Source organism: Propithecus coquereli, unplaced genomic scaffold, assembly GCF_000956105.1.
Source record: "Propithecus coquereli isolate 6110/MARCELLA unplaced genomic scaffold, Pcoq_1.0 Scaffold536, whole genome shotgun sequence".
Taxonomy (NCBI): Eukaryota; Metazoa; Chordata; class Mammalia; order Primates; family Indriidae; genus Propithecus; species Propithecus coquereli.
Window position 1 is genome coordinate 516574 of NW_012151241.1, and position 25375 is coordinate 541948.

The 25375-nt window shown below is 52.2% G+C and overlaps 1 protein-coding gene across 2 annotated transcripts in view; it reads right to left on the reverse strand.

Annotated features, from left to right (window-relative positions):
- Nucleotides 1-15444, reverse strand: part of ABR (active BCR-related) — a 93114-nt gene extending 77670 nt beyond the window's left edge. The window contains exon 1 of one of the 2 annotated variants that reach the window (XM_012657312.1): nucleotides 14873-15444. In XM_012657312.1, coding sequence (XP_012512766.1) covers nucleotides 14873-15154 — 282 coding nt within the window. In that variant the 5' untranslated portion in view covers nucleotides 15155-15444. Of the gene's footprint in view, nucleotides 1-1194; nucleotides 1356-14872 lie in introns of those variants that run through there. The other variant, XM_012657314.1, reaches the window with a different exon arrangement.
- Nucleotides 15445-25375: the final 9931 nt, after the last annotated feature.

Below are 25375 nucleotides of genomic sequence, written 5' to 3' on the forward strand. Positions count from 1 at the left end.
CGCACGTCAGCCATCTACCATGGGTCTGCAGTCTATTTTTACCGCCACTAGCTCCTCCTCAGAGCCACACTGTAGTGTGGGCGGGGCAGGGCTGTGATCCCCATCTTCCACGAGGAAAGGAGAGGGCCAGAGAGGCTCAGGGACAGCCTCCTGTCCCCAGCAATGCTGTGTGCCACACCCTCTAGGGCCCACACATGGGCACTCTCTGTTGGGCAGCCTGGCTTGGCAATCTGCAAACTCCCTGTCATCCATCTGTTCTCACTGGCCCTCCTTTCTAGCCACAGGACAGAGAGGGGCTGAGCAAAAGGCTGAGATTAAAGCCCTTAGAGGTGGGCCCAAGAGAGAGAAAGGAAGAACTGTGTGGTGTGCCATGCTAGACTCAGAGCTGGCGTGGTTCCAAGGGGGGAGCCTTGCCCCTGGGGAGGGGGCAGAGAGAAGGCAAGGGCATTAATGCATCCACTCCCCTCCTGTTCTACCTTGAGGCAACCTCTCCGACAGGACAGAATTGCTGCAGAGAATGCGCGTCGCCCCACAGTGGGTCTAGCAGATGCTTCCTGCCTATTCCCACCTTGGCTGCCCACCTGGCTCCTGCCTCAAAGCCAGTTGTCACCTCCCCTCCCTTCAGCTGATCCAATTCTATCCCTTCAAGGAAGCTCAGTGACCCCTGGCTCTTGACCTTTCCTAATGTTCTTTTGCCTCAGCCCCAATACACCAAGTCCCCAGTGTCCTCAACTAGGACGAAGGTGGCTCCTTTGGCCCCTACTTCATGAGTGTCCTTATCCTACGGATGCCATGGCAACAATGAATTACTGGCCACCGGTTTCAAGTCAGCCAGCTCCTCTGAGGACAGCAGGCTCACCCCACTGACATGCCCACCAGGTGACTCATGTCACTGTCAGAGAAAGCCCTCAGCACAGCTGACCTGGGGAAGGCCAGCAGCCACTCCCCCTGAGGACAACTGGTCCAGGAGAGGCAGGCACTGCTCCTCTCCCCCACGAACAGCTGCCGGTGGGCACAGCCCCTAGCATCCCCTCGCAGGCACACGCCAGCCCCGCCGGCTGAGTGCGGGGCTCCCCCTCGCCCATGAGGTTTGTGCACGAATCAGCCATTTCTGCCCGCACACTGCTTCGGCAGTGAGCGCTGCCAGCCCTGCCCCCTCCCCGACAAGCATCCAGGGCGTGTCACGGTTCCCACCTTCACAGCCACCAAGAAGGGGGACCCTGAGCCGGGGCTGGTCGGGGTTCCCAGCTCACACTCCTCCAGGAGAAACACATCTTCATCCTCCAGAACCTTGTCCAAAAAGCCTATTGCCTCCTCTTCCTCTTCCATGGCAGCCGGAGCCCGCGGAGGGCAAACAGGAAGCAGGGTCCACGCAGCAGCCGCCGCCGCCGCCGCCGCGCCGCCCAGGAGGCAGGCAGGCAGGCAGGCGGGGAGGGGAAGAGCGCGCAGGGCAGGCCTACACCAGCATGCTGGCCTCCCCGGAGTCTGTCCTGGCACCTGGCCACGGGCTCCCGATGAAAGGCTCCATTATGAACCTTTTCCTGCTGCCGCTTTCCAGCCCTCCTGCGCGCGGGCCGCGGTCCCGCCTCCCGCGTCCCCACCCCGAGAAAGGGGAAGCGAGGCCTCCGGGCAGCCCCTGCCGGCCGGCCGGCCGCCTCTTGCGGGGAGCTCGGCCGCCGCCGCCGCCGCCGCCGCCGTCGCAGGGATGTCACCGAGGCGAACGCGCGGCCGGCGCCGCAGCCAGCGCCCTCCGCGGCCCTCCCGGGTGCGCGCGGGTCGGCCGGGCGCAGGCGGGGCCCCGCGGCCGCCGCCCCGTCCCCCGCTCCGCTCGCCCCGGCCGCCCTTTCCCCGGGCTCGGTCCGGGCGCCCCACAGCCGCGTCCCCGGGCCCACAGAGCCCGCCCTTTCTGGACTCCGAGGTTCGCGTTTGCTGCTCTTAATACACAGGAAATGCACGTCTTGACTTGCGAGGTGGAGCCGCTCGTTCCCTCTCTGTGGTCACCGGGCAAGCGGCTGGCGGAGGAGGGAGGGAGGAGGCCGCAGACGGGCCGGGCGGGCGTAGGGGGAGGTCTGCTTCCCAGAGACAGGCTTTATTTACAACTCCTCGCCGCGAGCTGCGAGCGGGCAGGGGGGCAGCAGAGCAGCTTCCCCGCGCAGCCGCCCCCAGAGGCTCCGTGGAAAGCCTCACCAGCCGGAGCCCCCTTCGCACCTCGGCCTCAGGCTCCAACACTTCTGCGGATGGGCGGCCCAGGCCTGGTGAGAAACCACAGCTGCCATCCCCAACACGGCTGAGTGAACAAAAAAGAGAGGCCGGCCCTGCCTCGCCGCAACAGGCGCACAGTGCCAGCCAGGGGCCCGAGCACGTGCGGCGGGCACCACGGCCAGAGGAGCAACATCCCCACTTCCAGATGCTGCTGAGACTAGCAGTACCACCCCCCCGGAGCAGTTTCCCCTCAAGAGAGCCAGCCCCACAAGGTGAGGGAACACATGATCCAGGACAGGTACCATCGCCAGTCCTGCCTGATCTAAGCCTGCTTCCCTGGGCTTCTTCCACGGTTACAGAATCTAAATTCACCCCGGAGTGAAGCTCACGTTCTTGCTCCCTAGACCTGACTCCTGAGATGCACATACCCCTACTTTCATGGGGGAGGAGTCTAAGGGCAGCACCTAGGGGCAAAGAAAGCTCTTTCACAACACAACATCCAGGGCAAAGTTTGCAAAGGTTACACACCCATGAGGCTGCAGGTGCTGTAAACCAGTAAAGTCAGCCAGGTAGGGAGGGACTGGGTGAGCTGAAGACACCACCACTCAGCTCCAGCTGACGGCTACCAAGGCAATGCAGGCTGGATGTTGCCTGATCTCTGATTGTTTAAGAGAAGCTGGAATCTGGATTCTTACCTGAGATCTCCTGATTTTAAAAGGATGGCAAATCACTTACATTTTTTAAAAAGTGCAGTCTAAATGAACCATATCTGTGCCCTGAGTTAGGCCCACAGACCAGGGGACTGCCTTTCTTCTTGCAGCTGGTTGTTTCTTTGGGAAGGTTAGGAGGGGAGTGTGTGTGTGTGTGTGTGTGTGTGTGTGTGTGTGTGTGTGGTGGAAGTTCCCTGAATGTCCCCTCTGTCCCACCTTCTTACTGGACCTGGCATCTTGGAATCAAAGTCAGCTTCACACACTACCAACCCACTACTTCTCTTTGTAAACCTGTATAGTAAGTGCCACCAACCAGGTGATGCAGTGTCCGAGGCTGTCTATCAATGCCTCCTGTGTCTAGCACCAGCCTCCCACGCATATATGACATCTCCTGTCAGATGACAACTGTATGGCCACAGGCTAAAGAGTCAAACTGTCAAAACTGTTTCCAAAGGAGGGTCAACTGTGTACCATCCTGGGCCCACATGGTGCCATCTCCTCTCTGCTCCATTGGGCACCTCGGCTGAGAACAGGGCTTTTTGCTGAGCCTCCAAGCTGGGTGGAGGACTGAGGAGGAGAGAGGAGGACAAGGAAAAGAAGGGATATGGTTTCTTATCCCTACTCCCCGCAAAATTCTGTGGAAGCTCCTGCCATTCCATTAGCAGCCGAGAACCTGCCCTAACTCAAGACCTGCTACCAAAGCTGAAACACAGACCAGGGGATTTGGGGCGGGCTCTCTGGGGCCCCAGGGCTAACAGTCTTTGGTCCCAGCAGGGTTCAGCAGAGGCACACCCCTGTCTCCCCACTCCAGTCCCTGGTTTTCCCCTGTCCCTGCCCTCACTGGGTTATAAATAGCCCAGGCACATCTGAAGGGCCTTTTCAGCCACAATTCCTCATTTGGTTTGGGCGGGTGAGGCTGTTCCCAGGGCTTGGGAACAACCGGGCCTAGCATTCCCCAGGGCACAAGTGTGCCAGCTCAGGGCCCTGTGCCACAGGTTCTTCTGTCTCCCGCCCTGTGGCTCCAAGTGCGTGGCTGGGCTGCCCACAGGGGTCAGACAAGCAGGCGGCATGGAGGAAGGGCCTAAAACCCCAAGGGTCCCTCTTGTGTCCCTTCCCCCACCCAGGAGAACATGAGGTGCCCTTAGAAGTCTCCTGGAATATCTCCCTCACCCTTACCCAGTACGGTGAGATCGACACCCACTTCTTCCCTAAAACCCTGAACCTCACAGAAGCTGCTCCCCGAACACCCAAGGCATTTCTACCCCACCCCACCCCAGTTGGCTGGAAATTCCAGTGAGTAACTTGAATGCCCCCTCCGTCGGACACAGACTCCACTCAGGCCCTCAGTCGTCCCCCTGGAGGGGAAGTGACTCACAAGTCCCATGGTGTCCCCCTTTTCCCTTACAAATGCCCCGAGCCAGCCCTGGACCTGAGCTTCCTCCCTGTGTCCTCCACATTGCCTGCTTCGGCCTGCTCCAAAAGGCCCCCCAGATTGCCTTAGTCCAAAGCCAGAGGCCTCCTCCTCCCACCCCCTGGCAGTCCGGACTTCCTCAAAGCCCTCAGCCCCCATGACCATGCAAGTGCTACTTCTGACAACTCTTGGGTGTAGGCCGGCCCTTCTTTCTCCTGCCTCCTGTAGACGTGGGAGTCACCCACTGGGCCCAGCCCTCGGCCCTCTGTTCTCTACCCCTGGAGAACACATCCCTCCTCACTTCACGGCCAATGGCACCCTGTCACCATCTCCAGGTGTTTTGCTGGGCTCTAGGTCTGACACCTGCACCGTCTGCTGGATCTCCTCACTTGGAAGTCCCAACAACAGCCCCTCGATGCCACACACCTAGACCCAACGACCCTTCCTCTTCCCTAAATCAGCTTCCCCTTCTGCCTTCTCCGCTTCTGTTAGTGGGGCCACCATCTTGTGACTCTTCCTTCCCTCAGGCCCCACATCCCTTTTACTAAGGCCTTCGGTTCTTCCTTCTTTTCCTTCTCCAAAGCCACCACCCCAACCAAGGTTTTGCAGCATCCGACACCCACACAGCCACAAGAATATTCCACTTTGACTCCTGAGCTTGCCTGTCCATCTATCTGTTCATTCATTCGCTCGTGCATACCCAGAGAAGGCCTGGCATGACAGACACGCAGATCTGTGAGACAGGGCCCTTGACGTTAGCACGCTCTTGATCTGCTAGGGGTGAAGGACGTACGAACAAACGAGGCAGCGTCCTCATTTATCAGCCACAGTGGGAACAAAGGACAAAGGCACTAACCCTGCCTGAGAGGCAAAGCTTCAGAGGAGAGTGGCTTCCGAGCAGCATCTGGAAACGAGGGAGGGTTTCCAGGCAAAGGGAAGAAGGCCTAAAAGGAAAAGGCTAGAGGACAGAAGAGAAAAGGGGCAGGAGATGAACTGGGAGAAGTGGCCATGAACAGCAGTGGGGAGTCTGAAGGGCATGAACTCCCCCATGGGCAATGGATGGGCGCCCACTGAGATTTCTGGCACCCGCCAAGTCCACATCTCAAAGTCTCCAGTGGGTTACTTCCCACAGATGGCTTTCTCCTACCCTCATCCTCCATCCCCTCATTCCCTTACCCACTCGATCAGCAAGTATTGATCAATTGCCTAAAATGCATCAGGCACTGTGACAGCATTCAGAATGCAGCCACAAACAGGGGACAGGATGCCTACCTTCATGGAGCTGATGCTCTCAGGGGCAGACTGGCCACTGTGATTAACTCCCAGGGCAGTGCCAAGGGAAGGGCCGTGCCAGGGGAAGGGCACAATCTTAGAACTATGCAGTTGAGGTACAACTCTTCTAGAAAGGATAACGTGGAAATACCTATTGTTATTTTAAATGTTCACACCCTCTGACTCAGCAATTCCACTCTAGGGAAAGTCTCTGAAAAAACATTTACACAAGAGCATAAAGATGTATGTACAAAGATGTTCACTGCAGTGATATTTATACCAGTGAAAGACTGGAAACAGTCCAAATGTCTATCCAAGGGATAGGTTAAATGGTTTATGGTACATCTATACAAGGAAATACTGTATACAGTCATGAAGAGGAATGTGGTGGATCTTTAATCACTGGTATGCAAGATGCCTAAGACTTATAAAGTAAAACAAGAGCAGGCCAGGCACGGTGACTCACGCCTGTAATCCTAGCACTCTGGGAGGCCGAGGTGGGAGGATCACTTGAGGCCAGGAGTTTGAAATCAGTCTGACCAAGAGTGAGACCCTGTCTCTACTAAAAATAGAAAAATTAGCCAGGCATGGTGGTGTGTGCCTGTAATCCCAGCTACTTGGGAGGCTGAGGCAGGAGGTGTGCTCAAGCCCAGGAGTTTGAGGTTGCAGTGAGCTATGATGATACCATTGCATTCTGGCCTGGAAGACAGAGCAAGACCCTGTCTCAAAAAAAAAAAAAAAAAATAAGAGCAAACTACATAACAGTACCAATAATATGATCCCATTTAAAAATATATGTGTGTAGTTTATACATGGAAGAAATAAGGAGAGTCATACAACCGTTAGCAGAAGTTCTCTCTGTAGGATGCAAGTTGAGGGACTTTCACTTTCTACATTATGTATTTCTGCAAAATTAGAATTTTTAATGATGTAATAGGGGAAAATAAGTTAGAAAAAGAGGTGTGGTAAGTGCTATGATTGGGAACACAGACTGAGCTCTGAGGGCACAAGCAACAAAGGCAGAGTCACAGGAGCCTCTCTGGAGGGGGTGACATTAAAACTCACACCTGAACATGAACAGGTTAGCCATGACAGTGGGGCTGGGAGATCAACAGGGAAGAGACTGCGTGAGGCATAATGAAATGAACATGGTCTGGCTGGAGGGCAGCGAGTGTTCGTGCATTCATTCGACCAATATTTACTGAGCAGCTACTGCATCCCAGGCACAGTTCTAGGCACTAGGGACTGCAATGAGCAAAAATTTTGTTATAAAACCAACAAAATCTCTCTCTTCTGGAGCTCACATTCCAATAGGGAGCTGGCCACGAGGCTGCAGACGTAGGCAGGAGTCAATGGTCAGGTCAGGCAGGGCCCTGACACCTACGGTAAGGCTTTGGATTTTACCAACCAGGCAAAGGGATGGTACTGAAGGGTTTTAAGCAGGGAGTGACGTGATCATTCCTTAATGCGTCCCTCCCACTGACATCAGATTACTCTTTCTGAAACACTGCTCACTCTGTGCCCACAGGAAGCCACTAAGTCAGCCCAAACAAGAGCAGTGTGGCCCTGGCTGATGACTCAACCGATCACACTGTTGATAACCTCTGCAAGGGCTGGGCACATTCGCACCTCCAGGCCTTTGCTAGGTGCAGTTCCTCCACTGGAAGCATCTTCTCCATCCACTCTGCTTATCCCTGGCACTCTCAACTTTCTCGGCAGAAGCTCAAGCCCCAGCTCCTTGATGGAGCTCAGTAGATCTTGGGCCAATGAGAAATGACTCCAAGGGGCCAGTGCCAGGGCAGGCAGAGCTGCTATAGCTGCAGATGGAACCGGATTCATCACCTTCCCAATAACTTTACTCTTCCCTCTGCCTTCCCTTTCTCTGTGATAGTAGAAGTTACTCCAAAAATATAGAGTTCAACTCCATAAAGCAAATGTTAGGTATGAGCCACTATGTGACACTGCTTACACAGAAAAACAAATAAACAAAAACAAAACTCCCCTGGATTCTGGATTTGAATCCTCTGCCTTCTGCCAGCTGTGTGACCTGGGCAAGTCATTTAAAGTCCCTGTGCCTCAGTTTCCTTGTCTTTAAAATGGGGATAACTGTAGCACCAACTCTAGGGTGGCTGTAAGGACTAGTACATGTAGGGCAGTGCCTGGCGCATGTTAAACCTTCATCTGGCACCAGCTGTTCTCTTCTTCTTTGGCAGGTGTGTGTTGGGGGTCAGAGGAGGAGCCCTGGCCCACTCCCAGGCTCGCCTCCTACCTTGCCCGATGAACCCAGTGCCCAATCCATCCTTTGCTGTTGGTTCCCCTTAGCCTTGGGATCCTCCATCATGTGACTGGTTCCTGAAGAATCATCCACCCAACCTGAACACCTTGACTTATCTTCCCTGGGAGACCTGTAAGCCTTCCAGGCATTTCCACTCACTAAGTATTTTCTGAGCACCTACTTTTTCCCACTTAGTAAATGCCAAATGTCTCCTGGGGGACCTCCCCACCCCTTTGAACTGCTGTTCTAGACTCTTACCTTTCTAACCTCCTTCCAGACCAGTAGTTCTCAACCAGGGGCAATGTGCTCCCCAGGAGACATTTGGCAATGTCTGGAAACATTTTTCGTGGTCACGACTTGGGGGTGCTACTGACACTAGTGGGTGTGGGCCAGGGATACTGCTGAACATCTGCAATGCGCAGGACAACTCCCCACAACAAAGAAATACCTGCCGTTTTGCACAAAGCCTGCTCTGAACATACTCCGGAGCCAGAGCTGGCTCTCAGGAGGGAGGCGGGGTGAGCACTTACCAGTGCGGGATACAGTGGGCCGAGCACCAGTTTAGCTGTGTTTCCCGGCATTCCCTTCTTTCCAAGCCCACAAACCTCAGGTGGTGGGACAGTGTCCAGCAAGGTGGGCCCAGGGCTTTCAGGGGACTCACCCACAGTGGGGAGTGGGAGGGGGGAGGGAGGGACAGGAGGTGGCAGAGAGGGAAATGGCCCAGATCAAGTCTAAAGCTCTTTCCCAGCCTCTGGGCTCTCTTCTTTGTACCTCTCTCTTCCCCCTGAATTCCCCATGGGGGTGCCCTCCAGAGGGGCCTTCACCAGGCAGGGATGCTGCTGGGAGCTGAGCCACCCCGGCCAGGACTAGTGCGAGGAAGGGGAGGCCCAAGAGTAGCCAGAGCAAGGGGCCCACGAAAGAACTGGGGTTCACATCCTAAGAGACTCAAATGCAACTATCACCTCGGGAGCAGGTTGTTTGCGTGGTGCAGCGCCACGCACGTTCAGTTGTTTACACCCCTTCGTCCTCGAAGCAATCCTTCCAGGTAGGACGTATTGATGCCCATCTGTAGTTGAAGGGACTGAGGCTCAACAGGTTTCCCAAAGTCACACAGCCAGAAAAAGGTAAAACAAGGACGTGAAGGCTCATGCTGTGAGAGGTGGTGGAGGGCAGTGGTTACGAGTACCCCACCACTTACTAGCTGCGGGATCTTAGGCGGTTTATGCAACCTCTCTGCACCTTAGTTTCCATATCTGTAAAATGGGGCAATAATGGTGCTGACCTCGCAAGTCTGTGGCGAGGACTAAATGAACTGATGTTTATAAAGCATCCCAACAGTGCCTGGCATTGAGTTAGTGCTATGAATGTGTTTCTGGTCTTTCCAAGAGCATCCTTCATGTGAAAGAAAAATGCTCTGGGCTCACTAGCACCTACTAGTGGAGAAACGAGGCGACAATGACAGAAAATAACGTCTGTGGGACAAGAGCCTGCTGGTTAGTTCTCTGTCGCCAGTCTGCACCCAGGGACAGCACAAAGTCCAGCCCCGCCCTCAGATGGCTCACCTCTGTGTGGCCGAATACCTGTGAGGACACTCTTAATGACTTTCATAGCACTTGCTTATTTGGGCCGGTCACCTTCCGTCTCTCTCCTTTCCTCCCCACAGATTCCAGGGATCCAGGGGGCAGAGAATAGGTCTGGACCCTCCTATGTACAGTGTCTGTGACCTGCAGGAGATCAGCTGACCTTTAACGAATAATGTTACTTTGTGAGTAGCCTTATTGGCAGATGTGAAACACATCAATGAACTATGACCCCAGCACACTAGCAGGGAGAGGTGAGAGCTACAGGGATGAGCCGGGCCAGCCAGGTGTGGTTAATCGGGGAAAACAGCATGGGGGCAGTGAGCAAGATCCCAGACAGGTGTGAACCAAGGATGGGCCAGAGAGAATAGGAAGAGCCAGCAACAAAGGGGACTGAGGGTCACAACCAAGGCACTGTGGCTACCTACTTCCTACTTACCTCCTTCCCAGCCTGGACAAGCCAAGAGGCCACCCTGAGCCTTAGTGTCTTCATCTACCAAACGGGAGGCGGGCTCCCCCAGTGGCTGGAGGAGTTAGGTGGCAATGAAGCCCCTGGGCTCCTAGCATAGCACCTGGTACATAGGAGGATCCAGTTAGTGTTCTCTTTGCAGCAGGGACCAAAGATCCACAGAAGGGAGAAATGAGGAAGCTGGCTGCCAAGTCGAGGGGGGTGGCAACGTGAGGAGAGCACATCTCTGACTGTACCATGGGCACCCATGACGCAGCCCACCCAGGCCTCGAACACGGTCTCAAGAGAGTGGAGCAGGATGCAGCCTCAGAAGCTCCCGGCTCCCCACGTGGCCTCCTCGCCCACCTAGAAGCAAACTCTCAGCTTTGCAACCTCAAATCCCAAGCCCCAAGCCTCCACAAGGGACCAAGAAAGGGAAGAGGGGCAGCAACTCTTGCCAGCTTTATCTGCTGAGACAGCACCTGCCCTCCCTTCCTCCCGACTGGCCATCCCAGAACTACTTGGTTCAGGTCTACAAACACCAGTTGAGAACCCCTGGGTGCCTGGGAGCCCCTGCTGGAGGCCACAGAGCTGATCAGAGTTGGGGCTTCAAATCTCACAGGGCAGATGTGCCCCCCAAATAACTGTGCTCACCTCCCAGATGGTGAAAGATCAGCCATGGGCTGCAAAAGCTTCACAGGGAACAGGTGTCTGAGCAGGACCTGGGAGCACCACATGGCCTCTGGCATCAGAAAGACCCGAGTTCAAATACAGCTCTGGCTCCCCGGCTGCATGGTCTTGGGAGCAAATTATGTCACCTTTCTGAGCCTCAATTTCCTCAACTGTAAAATGAAGATGGTTATAGGATCTATCCCATAGGGTTGTCATGGGCCTTCAGTGAGACAACATAGACAGAAGGCTCAGCAAAGTCTCTCTAAGTAGCTGTGATGAGGAGGAGGAGAAGGCAAGGAAGATGAGAGGGACAAAGGTGATCATTTCAATCCACTTCCACCCTTATCTTTGTATTCTCCTGCCAGCTGGAGTCTGACCCATGCACAGACTTTACAATTGCAAAACGTTCTGTCTAACACATGTCACAGAAGCCTCATGACAGCTGTGTGAGGTCAAGAGAGAGGAAATTCTCAGTGTCTTTACTTTACAGATGAACAAACGAGCTCAGAGAGGGTGCATGCCATCCCTCAGGTCACACAGTTAGAAAGCGGTAGAGCCGGGACAAAACCCAGATCTCCTCTCTGCCTTGCGGCCCCTCTTCACTGAGCTTCCTGAGAGGGGAGATGGAAGAGTCTATGGTCCGTGGGGAGCGAGATTTTTCTGTGAGACCACTGTCCTGGCTGAGAAACCTACGCCCCCACTTGTGAGCTGAGATTGAGACTCCCTGCCCTCCTTCTCAGGGCGAAGCCAGGCACTGTCAGCTGAACTCGGCTACCAGTGATCGATGGCCCTGGCCCTGCCAGGGTGCCCTGCTCAGACTGGGCTTGAGGAGGGTCTGTGGGGCAGGGCTTCAGGTTTCACCCGATACCTCTGTGGGCTGCACATCTCGGGGGCATACACTGAGATGACAGCAGCAGACCGAGGCTGTAGAGGGGCGTGTGAGGGAGTGAGGAGTGTGTGTCCTGCCAATACCACAGACACTGGACTTCATCTGGGGCCACCACACTTGCCAAGACTGATCCAACCCCAGAAAGGAGGCTGGCTGCAAAAGCAGACTCAGTCATTGTCCAGCAAATATTTATTAGACGGGGTCCTTGCAAGGCTCTTGTCTCCCACCCCTTCAAAAGCCGATGAGAAAAGTCTTGCGGGCCCCGGTCACCAAGGACTGAGTACAATGGTGAGCCGGGCCTGGCACTGCCGGCCTCACCCGAGCTATCCTGCTCCATCCTCCCAGCTGCCCTTCAGGGGAGTGAGTGAGCACTATTTAGAGACAAGGAAACTGAGGCTCGGCTGTATTAGGGTACCCATCCAAAGTCTTATAGCTAGGGAGTAGTAGATTTTCATCTATCCAGAGCTTACATTCTTTCCATTCTCTGGGCTGCTGAGAGAGCAAGACTGTGATGGTTCATTTTATATGTCAACTTGACCGGACCACGGGGTGCCCAGACGTTTGTCCAAACATTAATCTGGGCGTGTCTGTGAGGGCGTTTTTTGGATGAGATTAACATTTGAATCAGTAGACTGAGTAAAGTGCCTCCCCAGTGTGTGTGGGCCTCGAATCCATGGAAGACCTGAATAGAACAGAAAGGCGCAGCAAGAGGGAACTCCTCTTGCCTGACCACTTGAACTGGGACACTGGTCTTTGGACTTAGACTGAACATTGGCTCTTCTTGGGCCTCAAGACTACTGGCTTTGGGGCTAGAATTTATACCATTGGCTCTCCTAGTTCTCAGGCCTTCGGCCTTGGATTGGAACTACATGTCGGCTCTCCTGGGTCTTTAGCAATTGACTACAGGGATTGGGACTTCTCAGCCTCCACCAGCCTGAGTTAATTACCTCTAATAAATCTCTTTATACACAAACACACACACACACACACACACACACACACAAAATACAAACACACACCCTATTGGTTCTGTTTCTCTGGAGAACCCTGACTAATACAAAGACCAAATCTTGGGCTTCCAGGCACAAGTTGGCTGCTTATTTGGGTGTGGAAGGCTCAGCTATCAGACTGTGCCAGAGGCCAGATATCTGAATATCTAGAACAATTGTCTAATTTGATCCAAAAGTTCCCTCTGTTCCCAAGGCCTCAACAGGAAGCCTGGCAGGGGAGGGGACCTGCCTGGCCAAATAATCACAGCCAAGCAGCAGAAATCTTGGCCTTTTATTATTATTTTTAACCCAAACATCCCCAAATACTTGGGAAGAGGTGTCACCTCCTTCCAGGCACCCCCGTGGAAACAGCAATACTAGCAGAGTCCACTAGGTGGGGCCAGTGACACAGTGGGAAGAGCAGAAATACAGGGGGTGCAGTGAGCTGGAATCTCAGATCCGCAGGTTGGATAAATGCTCCCTACCTCTATCTCACGAGGCTTCTAGCCAGTGGTGTAAAAATCAATCTGGGGGCCCCAAGCACTTTAGTGGGTTGTCATCCTGTAGTGTCTAGATTTCAAAGTCCTCAAACTGAGTTATTCCATCATGAGCCACCAAGCAAAGCAGGCAGCCACTAGTGAAGTCACGGCCACAAAGCCCTAGAGCACCAGGCAGGGCATCTCCCTACTGAGGCTGTGATCTCTTCTCGAGAGAAAGCACCCAACAGTACCTTTCACCGGGGAATCTAAAACTCAGTGGACAAACGGTCCAGCGAGGTGGTTGTGTGACGAGGGAAGGAAACAGAGACAGGAAGCAAAAAGGACGGCAGAGAGGGGAGAGGGAACAGCAAAGACCCTGGCCCTGCAATGAGATCCACAGGGCATCTTCCTGCCCTGTTCACAGCGGGTAAGAGCCGAGCTCCCCGGGGGGCCTCAGCCCTGCTGCGGTCTGAGCCCTGAAGGCAGGGGTGAGGAGCAAGTTTTCTCCTTGCTTTCCCCTGGTGGGTCTCAACTCAGGCCCTGGAATACCCTTTCCTCCATTGGTAGCAAAAAACCTGCCCCTGCATGTCCATGATGGCTGTCTTTAACCAGCCACCCCTTCTTAGGACCACAGGGCAACAACACCCCAGACTGTTGGCTGTGGGGGACTGTGGGGCTAACCAACACCTTTGCTCAACCCCCCCCACCTCCCACCTGCCCCCATCTTCCCTCCCCAAACGTGCACTGCCTGCAGTAGCTAAGCGCTACCTCAGCCTCTGTTGCCATGGCAACAATGTGGCTTCCCCCAAGTGGGAAGCGGTTGCCAAGGCCCTGGTTGCCAAAGGCTATAACAGCCACCCCAGTGTGTGAAGAGGGGGTGAGAGCTCTGTAGAGGGGTGGAGGGTCGCCAAGGAAGCTGGTGAGGGAAGGAGCCGGGGGGTTCTCAAAAATGGTAGTGTCTAGGAGCCTCCCGCTGCAGTGGGGGGTGCCAGGCCCCTGCAGGAGGGAAAAAAGCATCACGCAGCATCTCAGTGACTGCTCCTCTGGTGGCATTAGGGGGAAGAGAGGAGACCCCCCACAAAACACAGCAGGACCAGCCTGGACCAGGCAGGATTGGGCACTCGGAGCCCCACCCCCACCCCTGCAAAATACACGCTGCCAAAGAGGAATGGCTTTGGTTCTTCTCCCCAACTACAGGAAAAACAACCTTCAGGAAGCTCTGTCTTGCTTGCTCATGTGTCTCAGACGTGCACACACAAGCCGGGCCCAGAGTCAGTCCCTGTCGCCAGGAACAGCATCAATTACAAGGATGGCAAACCCGCCACACATTTCTATCCCTGGCCTGTCTCAGAGCACATACTTATGTTCCTTCTACACTGCTGCTCTTTGGAGCAGAGCTCTCGCCTCTGTCAACAGCAGAGAGGTGGACAGCATCAGGTTTACTCCCTCCTAGAGTGAACAGAGTAGGGCTGGAGGGGGCCCTCTGTCCTCAGGGAATGCCACAGAAGCAGCTCGTGCCACCCCTCAGGGAGCATTAAGGCCAGCCTTGGCTTCACTGGGGCCAGCATCTGGATGTTTGCAGCCCACAGGCCACATACGCAGCCACTGCCCTGCCTGGGTGCAGGGAGAAGAGACTGGTCCCTGCTAGAGCCCTCTCCCCATCCTGCCAAGGAAGGAGACTGCAAGGGAAGCTGAGAGAGGAGGTGAGGGGGCTGGAGGCCTGGGAACCAGACGGCTGCTAGAGGAGGGACAGGTGCAGGGTGGCAAAGCAGGTGGGGGAGAGGAGTCCAGGACCAGTTGCCATAATGAGGGTACCAAGGACAGCCAGGTCCAAATGTCCCCAGTCCCATTCCTTCGGTATCAGTCCAAGCACAGCCTGGCCCATGATGCCCATGCTTTCCTCGTACTCCTCCCCAAACCCAGAAGAAAAAGCAGGTGTACCTACCCCAGGTGCCAGCCCCTCGGGTGGGGTGGGGGAGATGCTATCCCCGCCGCCCTGGCTGCGGGCGCTGAGCTGGGGGGACATGGTGGGCGACTCGTCGATGTACGGCATGGTCTCTGAGCCCTCCGGGGGCCCTTTCTGCTCCTCATTCCCCTCTCCGTCGTAGTCGTCTGCCCCGTAGCTGAAGTCTGAGACAAGGAACAAGAAAGGCCACTGAGAGTCCTCCACGAGGGCTGCCAGGGACTGGTAGCGCAGTGGGCGCCTGCGGCGGCCCCCAGCTGCCATGACCCTGGCCGCACCATCCACGCCTGGCCCGGGCAGGGGCTGCGCGGGGGCCCAGGCCTGGCGAGGGGCTGGGGACTGCCAGCAGGCACTGGCTCTGCACGTTCAGAGGCTGCTGGGAGTCGGGGGGGAGCGGCTCCGCCGTTGCCGCCTGCTTAATAGCATGTCAGTCGCGTATTTCGAGCTGCTGTTTCCTTTGCCTTCTGCCTAATTCCAAGTCTAAAAATTAACAGTGGGAGCAGGAGGCAGGCCGCTTCCAACTCTCCTCTCTGAGTCACCATTTTGCTTTTTATAGGGAATAAGGAGGGTGGGGGCGGGCCAAGCGATGTCACTTCCTGAGCCCCTCCTCCTTGGGTACCATTTGTACACAGAGCCCAATCCCTCCAGGGGGCCAGGGCAGGTTTTGGGGTGGGAGGGTTGAGAGAGTGTACTGAGGGAGCTCTCATCCCTTGGAACAGGGCCCTGCAGGGAGGACGGAGCCCAAGGCAGCAGGGTGTGGGCGCGGGGGCTGTGCCCAGGCCTGGCAGGGACATGGGCAAACAGCATACTCCTCAAAGCCGGCACTTATTTCTATAATTTCAATGTGGGCTTCCTTCCGAGGAGGAGGGAAGAAAAGGCTACAGGGAAGTTGAGCTGCATTAACCCCCTGTGGGCTGCCAGCACCACCAGGCGCCAGGGCCCACGCACAGATACCCCCTCCTAGGGGCAGCAGGCTGGACCAATGAGAGGGGCACCTCAGGGCTCCACAGTGAAAGGGCTACAACGGTGGCCCCAGAAGGCCCTGCGTCAAACCCCGTCACTGCGACACTGAGGGACCTTCCCGCTCTCCCACCCCACCCCGTGGCCTGTTTGCTTCCCCTAGCCCTGACCCTCCAGGACCAGGAATGGAGAACACGGCAGGGCTACTGCCAGGGCCCGTCTTGGATCACCTTGTACTGGGGCCACTACCCGGAGGGGTGGAGACTCCTTTCACACTCGTCACTGGGCAGGGGTAGGAAAGACTCAGCACATTTGGACACCAATGGGCACCAGCGCCATAGTGGGTATGGAGACACAAAGAACACAGCACCAGTCCCCCTGGGCTCCGCGGTAGCCTGGGGCCAGCGGTGGCCTCCCACGCACTGGACTGCCCAGTGGCAGCATCCATTTGTTAAATACTCCCCAAGCATTTCTGGGTGGGATTCCCTGGGCCGGGCATCTTGGGATGTCGCCCCACGTGATGGTGGAGGCTGGGGGTCCTGTCCCACCCTCTGCTCAGATACCGCTTCCTCCAGGTTGTCTCCCCTGGTGGCCCAGCTCAGAACTCCTACAGCACACGGCCTCCTGGTGCCTGTGTGGATCCTGCTCCTTTGTCCCTGAGCCCCTGGGCAGACTGGCTGTCTCGGTCATCACTGTGTACCCAGCACCCACGGGCCAACACGCAGCCGGCTCTCAGCAAATGTGTGTGCAGCGGATGAATGAGCAGAGGAATGCACTGTCCGTCTCAGGTCTGAGGTCTGAGCCAGGTCCCAGCCAGCCAAGCTCTCCACAGGGGCCCTGGCTCCTCCTCCTTTGTCACAGCACACCAGCCCACGGCAGCCAGCAGCCTGAGAATGGTGTCAACGGGTCACCAGGACGCCTGGCCACGGCCTCACTAAGTCCAATCTGGCCTCTTGGCAGCCGAGTGCTTCCCTAAGCTCGCTGCACCTGCTCCTCCCAACTTCCTCTTCTAGTCCCTGAGCTGATGCCCCATTTAGCTGTCAGGACATGTGGGCTATTTTTTTCCTCAAGACAGGCAGGTGCATGAAGAACCGCATGACTAGTGACACCCCAGCCACCGAGATGTGTGTATGCCATGCACCTGGGAAATGGGACCCATTGCCCTGGAGGCCACAAGGCCTGTGTCTGTGGTGGCAGGAGGTGAGCTGACTGTGGTATCTCCAGGGGGCGGGAGGAAGAGGAGCAGCACAGGAGGGAATCCAGATATCGTGGTGGCCGGCCGTCTCTCCTCCAGGAGGCTCTAGCTGCCCGGTGAGTGCCTGGAGTCAAGGCCAAGGGAAAGTAAGCAATAGAACCAAGAGCTCAGATTCCATCAGGCCACGCTGACTCTTCCTTGCAGTGACCAATCCGCAGGAGTCATAGGAATGAAGCCCTCATACTTGAGCTGTTAATATTTCCCAAGGGCAGGGGTAGAAGGGACAACAGGGAAGGTGGTGTGGCTCGCCGCCACGTCACGGCCTGGCGTTTCCTGCAGGGCAGGAAGGTCTGTGCCAGTCCTCCCCGATGTGTGGACAATTCATCCTTCTCAGAGATACAGACCACGGGCTTCACCATCTCTTGCCTCTTTCAGCCTAACCATATCTCTGCAAGGCAGTTGTTATTCTCCCCAATTTACAGACAAGTTGACTGAGTCTTAGAGATATTTGCCTAAGGTCACACAAAGGACCTGAACCGGGGTCTGTTTGTTTGTCTCCACATGCCATTCTTTTCCCTCTGAATTTCACTCCAGAGAGTCCCCTTCCATAGCCCTCCTTGTCAAGGGAGGCTGACCAAAGAGGGGAATGAGGGGTACCTGAGGATGAGGTGCTGGCAAAGGAGTGGGAGGCCCAGGAGTGCGGAAAGTGCCCATGAAGCTGTCTGTTTCCTCCACGTCCCGCACCCCTGTTCTTCCTTCTGTTGCCAGTTTGGAAAGTAGATGGGATGGCCAGAGCTCCAGCAGCTATATTAAACCATGAGGTGAACCTGAGGAAAGAAGCCAGCACTGAATAGATGGCTGAGCAGAAAGCTAAGAGTCACTAATGGCACAATGGAGCTACCATACCACCTCAGGATGGTCTACCTCTGGATTTTTTCATGTGAGAGAGAGAGAAAAATGTTATTTAAACCATTGCTACTTAGTTTTTATGTTATATACTGTCAAACCTAATTATAACTGATCCAGATGGTTTTGCTTGATATCCCTGTTTGGGTGCATAGGAACTATGACCTTCACTGTTTCTTCTTAGTCTCCTTAGTGAAGTCTTTTTCTGCCCACCTCTTAAAAATTGGTGTTCCTTATAGATCCTTACAATAGAACACCACTCAGCAATAAAAATCAACAACAACATAAATGACTCTCACAGACATTATACTAAGTGAAACAAGCCACACACAAAAGAATACATCTTACATGCTTCCGATTGTATGAAGTTCTAGAAAAGACAAAACTAATCTATGGTTAAAAAAATCAAAATAATGGTTGTCTCAGGTGGGAGGAGGAGTAGACTATAACAAGCACAAGGGAACTTTCTGGGGTAATGGACATGCTCTGCATCTTGACAGGGATTTGGAGTACACAGGTGGATGCATTCATCAAGAATTCTCAAGTGATACACATAAGATTTGAGCATTTTACTACTAAATATTGAACTCTAGTTAGTGATATGCATGAAGTGCACTGATGTCTACAACTTACTCTGAAATACACGAGAAGTGAGATGGATGATGTTCAGAGGGATAGATGGATGGATGCGAGTGTAGAAAACTGATAATTATAGACTCTGAATAGTAGGTAAGTGGGTGTTCACTGTGCAATTCTGTCAACTTTTCTGCATGCTTGAAATTTTTCATCATGAAATGATGGGGGAGAAAAACCTCATACTCTCCTGGCTTCTGTCACCCCCACTTCACGTCCTCTCCCAAATTTGATTTATACTCCAAGGAGAGGTGTGGGCTGCAGGCCCTTCTCTGATTGTTTCCCGCTCAAACCCAGCTTTTTCCCGAGGCCGATACACCAGATCGCTCAAGTAGGAAATCCAGATTGCCCCCTATTCCTGTCCCTCGCCTCCTGCACCGTGACTGTCCCCTCCCCCTCCCCACCCTCGCCAACTCCTACAGCCGAGAAAGTCCTCAGCTCAAGACCCTTCGTGGTTAGCACCTGCCTCTACTTTTACAGGGAGGGTCATGATCTCCTGCCGAATGTCAGACTTGTAGGTCCCTGTGGCAGGTTGAATAGTGGCCTCCCACAATATATGTCCAAATCCTAACCCCTGGTCCCTGTGAATGTGACCTCATTTGGAAAAAACGTGTTCGTAGATATAATTAAGGATCTCATGACGAGATCATCCTAGATTAACCGGTGGGTCCTAACTCCAGTGATGTGTCCTTATGGGAAACAGAAAGGAAGCGGACACAGACAGAGGAGAAGGCCACGCGAAGACAGAGGCAGAGTTTGGGGTGATGCTGCCATGGGCCGAGGAATGCCTGGAGCCACCAGCAACCAGAAGGGGTGAGCAAGAATTCTCCCCTGGAGCCTTGGGAAGGATTGCCACCCGCCCAGGGGACGCCACGATTTCAGACTTTTGGTCTCCAGACTGTGAGAGAATAAATTTCTGTTGTCCTAAGCCACCAAGTTTGTGGCAGTCTGTTACGGCAGCCTTAGGAAACTAATACAGTGCCCAAACACATACACACACACACACACACACACACACACACACACACACACACACAGTTTCCCATCTCTGGACTTACCCACATGCTATCCCTGTGGCTGAAACACCTTCCTCACTCTTGTCCACTTGGGGAAATCCTTTTTAGCCTCCAAATCCAGCCCAGATGTACCCTCTCCTATGAACTTCCCTGTGTTCTGCATATTACGACAATACCTGAACATACAGAGCACTTTTACAAACCAATGAAATAAAAAGAATACCTCAACTTTCTAAATGAGTATGGGAAATGAATAGAGAATTAAAAAGAGAACTACAAATGCCCAAAGTACATATTTTTAAAAACGTTAACGTCACTTGTATTTAAAGAAGATGCAAACTTCTATGTTTTTCAATTTTCTGATCAAATTGGCAAGGATTTTTAAAGAATAACAATAATAATATCCAGAGTTGTCAGAGAACAGGCACTCTCAGAAACTCTTGGAGTTATATATGACTGGCACAAATTTTCCAGAGTCAACTTGGTAACTGGTATCAAACTTTAATAGTTGATACAGCTTTTAACCCAGCTTAATCTAAGACTATGACCTATGATACTAATTATAAATGTACATAAAAATGAAATTGTAAGTCACACAACTGTTTAAGATTATGAAATATTAAAAACAACTGGAATGATTAATTATAGGGCATTGGTTGAGTAAATTACAGTATTTCTACAAGATGAACAGTTATGTAGCCATTAAAAACTATATGGATGATGTATATCACCTTATTAAGTGAAAAAGGAGATTAATAACAGTAATGTATGATACAGTGTTTGAAAAAAATAAAATTGTATGCACACAGAAGAAAGCCTGGAAGGCTACAACACAAAACAATTATAGAACATTCTGATTCTGGAAATTTGGAAGATATTAAAACATGGTCTCTGCTCTCTAGGACACTAGCAGACTCCCAATATCCACCTTCCCTCCTTCCTTGCTTATACTACCCTGATTTGATATGAGGTGGCAGTGGACCCAGTCCCAGGCAAGATACCCACTTTCTGTCCGTCTTACAACTAGGAGTGGCTGTCTGACATCGTTCTGGCCAATGAAACCCAAGTGAAGTATGCTGGAGCCTCTGGAGAGGCTTTTACTTTGATGATTAAAAGGGACTTCCTGCCTTGAACTCAGATGTGATGACTGGAGCTACAGTGGCCATATTGCTCCCATAAGGAAAAGATCAAGAAAGAACAGAGCCATTTCTCCGATGCTGTTCAGCTACTGAGACACACTAGAAATAGCCCATCAAACAAGAAATATAAGCCCCTATATATTGGATTTTCTGCTACTTAAAATGCATACATTTCCCAAGTGATATCCATACAGCCCAGAAGAGGAAGACAGTCCAATAAGCTACAAAACCTGGATGCTATGACAGAAGAACTTCACAGACACAGCGAAGCAGAGAGGAGGGAGCGGCAACAGTCGGGGTGAAGAGATGGCTGGGAGGGCTTCTGTGATACTCTAAGGAAGATGGTTTATCACTGTGGCTAAGAGGGAGGACCCTGGGGTTAGACAGCCTAGGTTCCAACCCATGCTGATCCATGCTGCATCACTTCCTAACCTCTCTGTGCCTCAGAAGAGTGCCTGACAGAAGGCAGCCACTTACAAATAGATACTGATTAAACAAATGAGTGTGAAAGGGGATGACACAGGGACTGAGTGCATGGGGCCACTAGGAGGATTAAATTGGATAATGCATGTAAAACACTTAGCACATAGTAAACACCCCATACATCTTTGCTATCATTAATATTATTAATTGAATCTTGAAAGATGTGTGGGTGCGTGCCAGGTGGGTGGGGGATGGGAGCGGAGTTCTAGGCAATGAGAGGCAGCCTGGCAATGGCACGAAGTGTGAAACAGCAGGGCCCCTGAAGGCGACTATAAATAGCCGGGCATGGCTAGAACACGGAGTGAGTGGAGGTGAGGGGATGGCGCTGGAGAGGCGGGCACGGACCAGCTCACCGCGGGCCTTGCCGGCTGAGCTCGGAGGGCACTGCTGACCTAGTCCATGACCCTCTGTGGGGTCTCGCCGCCCACATCAACAATGAACATTGCTAACTCTAGATAATTCCTCCTGGTGCATAGGTTCCTCTGTTGTGTTACAATGTAGGCAGAATCCTGTGACTTCCAGATCTCCTAGGAGTTACCCAGATGAGGGACCACGTGCTGATGAAGGGCTACCTATGCCAAACCTGTAATGAAGCCTGTGTCGTTGAGGGTTGCCACACGACAGGACAGGAGCCAAGCAGTGACAGAACAGCCATAGTGACCATGTGGAGAGCTGGCCTGAGAGAGGTAGGTTAAAACGCAAATAACTGGTCCTTATTTCTACCATTTTGAGCTCTGGTAAGTGCCAAGGGGCAGAAGAGGTACCCAAATGGCAGGAGGCAAGTTGTTTACGCTCTTCTCTGAGTCCAGCACCAATGACCGATGGACACAGCCAAGAACATATCCTGGTATCCCCAACCCCTAAAACAGATGCTGAGGGAAGGTCTGAGGGCCCTTCCCACCTCTTCCTGGACATTCTGAGAAACTGTGGATACAAGGTAAAGTTAAGTTCCAGCTGTGGAATGGTCCTGCCCTCCTAAGCGTGGGTCATACAAAGGCTGATTGTAGGTAATGAATTTATTTTCTGCCCGAGAACTGAGGATGGGAGCGGGGGAGGCACGAACAGCTGTGGGAAGCCCAGGCCTGAGCATCGTTCCCACCAACACAGCACCAGAAGTGTTCAGAGAGCCCATGCACTGTGTCAGGTGGTGACAGAGCAACAGACTTCAGACTCCATTCCTGTCCTCGAGGATGTCCCAGTGTGGTCATATGAAGACTCACTTGTGACACTTGTTAACTCTATGCTGGGCACTGGGCTGTACATTACTTCACTTCATCATCAAAGTGATCCTTTGATGGAGGAATTACACGAACATTACGTGGAGCAAAAGAAGCCAGACACGAGAAATCACGTGAAAGCACACCCCAGAGATACAGTGGGCTCGGCTCCAGACCAATGCGATAAAGCCAGTATCACGATAAAGTGGGGACACATGCTTTTTGGTTTTCCAGTGCATGTAAGTTATGTTTACACTATACTGTAGTCTATTAAGTGTGCAATAGCATTATGTCTAAAAAACAATATATATGCCTTATTTAAAAATATTTTATTGCTAAAAGGTACTAATGATCATCTGAGCCTTTTGTGAGTTGTAATCTTTTGGCTGGTAGAGGGTCTTGCCTCAACGTTGGTGGCTGCTGACTGATCAGGGTGGTGGTTGCTGAAGGCTGGGGTGGCTGTGGCAACTTCTTAAAATAAGACAACAATGACATTTGCTGCACACACCTATAATTCCAACACTTTGAGAGGCCAAGGCTGGGGGACTCACCGGAGGCCAGGAGTTTAAGGCCAGCCTGGGCAACATAGGGAGACCCCGTCTCTACAAAAAATTAAAAAAATAAAAATTAGCCAGGCATGGTGTTACGCAACTGTAGTCCCAGCTACTTGGGAGGCTGAGGCAGGAGGATCGCTTGAGCCCAGGCATTGAAGGTTGCAGTGAGCTATGATCACGCTGCTGCACTCCAGCCTGGGTGACACAGTGAGATCCCATCTCTAACAACAACAAAAAAAGAAGCCATTTCTTTGCTCATCCATAAGAAGCAACCCCTTATCTATTAAAGTTTGATCATGAGATTGCAGCAATTCAGTCACATGTTCAGGCTCCAGTTCTAATTCTAGTTCTCTTGCTATTTCCACATCTGCAGTTCCTTCCTCCACTGAAGTCTTGAACTCCTCAAAGTCATCTGTGAAGGTTAGAAACAACTTCTTCCAAACCACTGATACTGTTGATATTTTGTCCTCCTCCCATGAATCATGAATGTTCTTGAAGGCATCTAGAATGGGGAATCCTTTCTAGAAGGTTTTGCCCAGATCCATCAGAGGAATCAGTATCTATATGGCAGCCATAGTCTTATAAAATGTGTTTTGTAAATAATATGACTTGAAAGTCAAAAGGACTCTTTGATTCATGGGCTGCAGAATGGCTGTTATGTTAGGAGATATGAAAACATTAATCTCCTTGTACATCTATCTCCATCAGAGCTCCCGGGTGACTAGGGGCATGTCGGTGTCCAGTAATATTTTGAAAGAAATCTCTTTTTCCTGAGCAGTAGGTCTCAACGGTGGGCTTAAAATATTCAGTAAACCATGCTGTAAACAGGCTTTGTTGTTCCATTTAAAGAGCACGGGCAGAGTAGATTTAGCTTAATTCTTAAGGGCCCTAGGATTTTCTGAATGGTCAATGAGTATTGTCTTCAACTTAAGTCACCAGCTGCATTAGCCCCTAACAAGAGAGTCAGCCTGTCCTTTGAAGTTCTTTTTAACCTCAGTACACACCAGAGGATCTTTGAAGCTAGGCATTGACTTCTCCTCTCTAGCTAGGAAAGTCCTAGATGGCATCTTCTTCCAACAGAAGGCTGTTTCATCTACATTGAAAATCTGTTGTTTCGTGTAGCCACCTTTGTCAATGATCTTACCTAGATCTTCTGGATAACTTGCTGTAGCTTTTCCACCAGGATTTACTGCTTTACCTTGCACTTTATATTATAGAGACGGCTTTTTTCCTTGAACCTCATGAACCAACCTCTGCTAGCTTCCAACTTTTCCTCTTCAGCTTCCTCACCTCTCTCAGCCTTCGAAGAACTGAAGAGAGTTAGGGCCTTGCTCTGGATTAGGCTTTAGTTTAAGAGAATGTTGTGGCAGCTTTAATTTTCTTTGCAGACCACTAAAACTTTCTCTATAGCAGCAATAAGCCTGTTTTGCTTGGCACAACAGGCCTATCTCTTTTGGTCTGTCTTGGCTTTTGATGTGTCTTCCTTACTAAGCTTAATCATGTCTAGCTTTTGATGTAAAGTGAGAGATGTGAGACTCTTTCTTTCACTTGAACACTGAGAGGTCACAGTAGGGTTATTAATTGGCCTAATTTCAATATTGTTGTGACTCAGGGAATAGGGAGGCATGAGGATAGGGAGAGAAATGGGGGGAGCATTGCGGGGGCAGGAGAACAGCCAGTGGGTGGTGCAGTCGGAACACACACAACATTTATCCATTAAGTTTGATGGGCATGGTTCACAGTGCCCAAAAACAATTACAATAGTAACATCAGAGATCACTGACCACAGAGCACTGTAACAGATATAATAATACTAATGAAAAAGCATGTTGAGAGAATTACCAAAATGTAGCATAGAGACATGAAGTACGCACATGATGTCGGAAAAGTGGCAGCAACAGAGTTGCTTGATGCAGGGTTACCACAAACCTTCAAGTTGTAAAAAAATGCATTACCTTTGAAGCACAATAAAAGGAGGCACAATAAAATGAGGTGTGCCTGTAACACAAAATTTCTTATTACATGAAGTTCAAGAACAGGCAGAAAGAGTGGATGGCGACAGAAGCTCACAGCAGAGGCTACCTGGGGGTGGGCTGCAGAGAGACAGAGTGTTGACTGGGAAGGGTCTCGAGGGAACTTTCTAGGGTGCTGAGAATCTTCTATATCTTGATCTAGGTGCTGGTCACACAAGTTGACATATATAAACGTTCATTAAACTCTATGCTTGGGTATATGCATACACAAAGAGTGCAATGTGCACCACCCGAAGAATGGACATATTTGAAACTCGGACTTAGGTGGGGAGGGGGAGCAAGAGCAACATACGTAACCTAAACATCTGTACCCCCATAATATGCTGAAATAAAAAAGAACACCTCTATG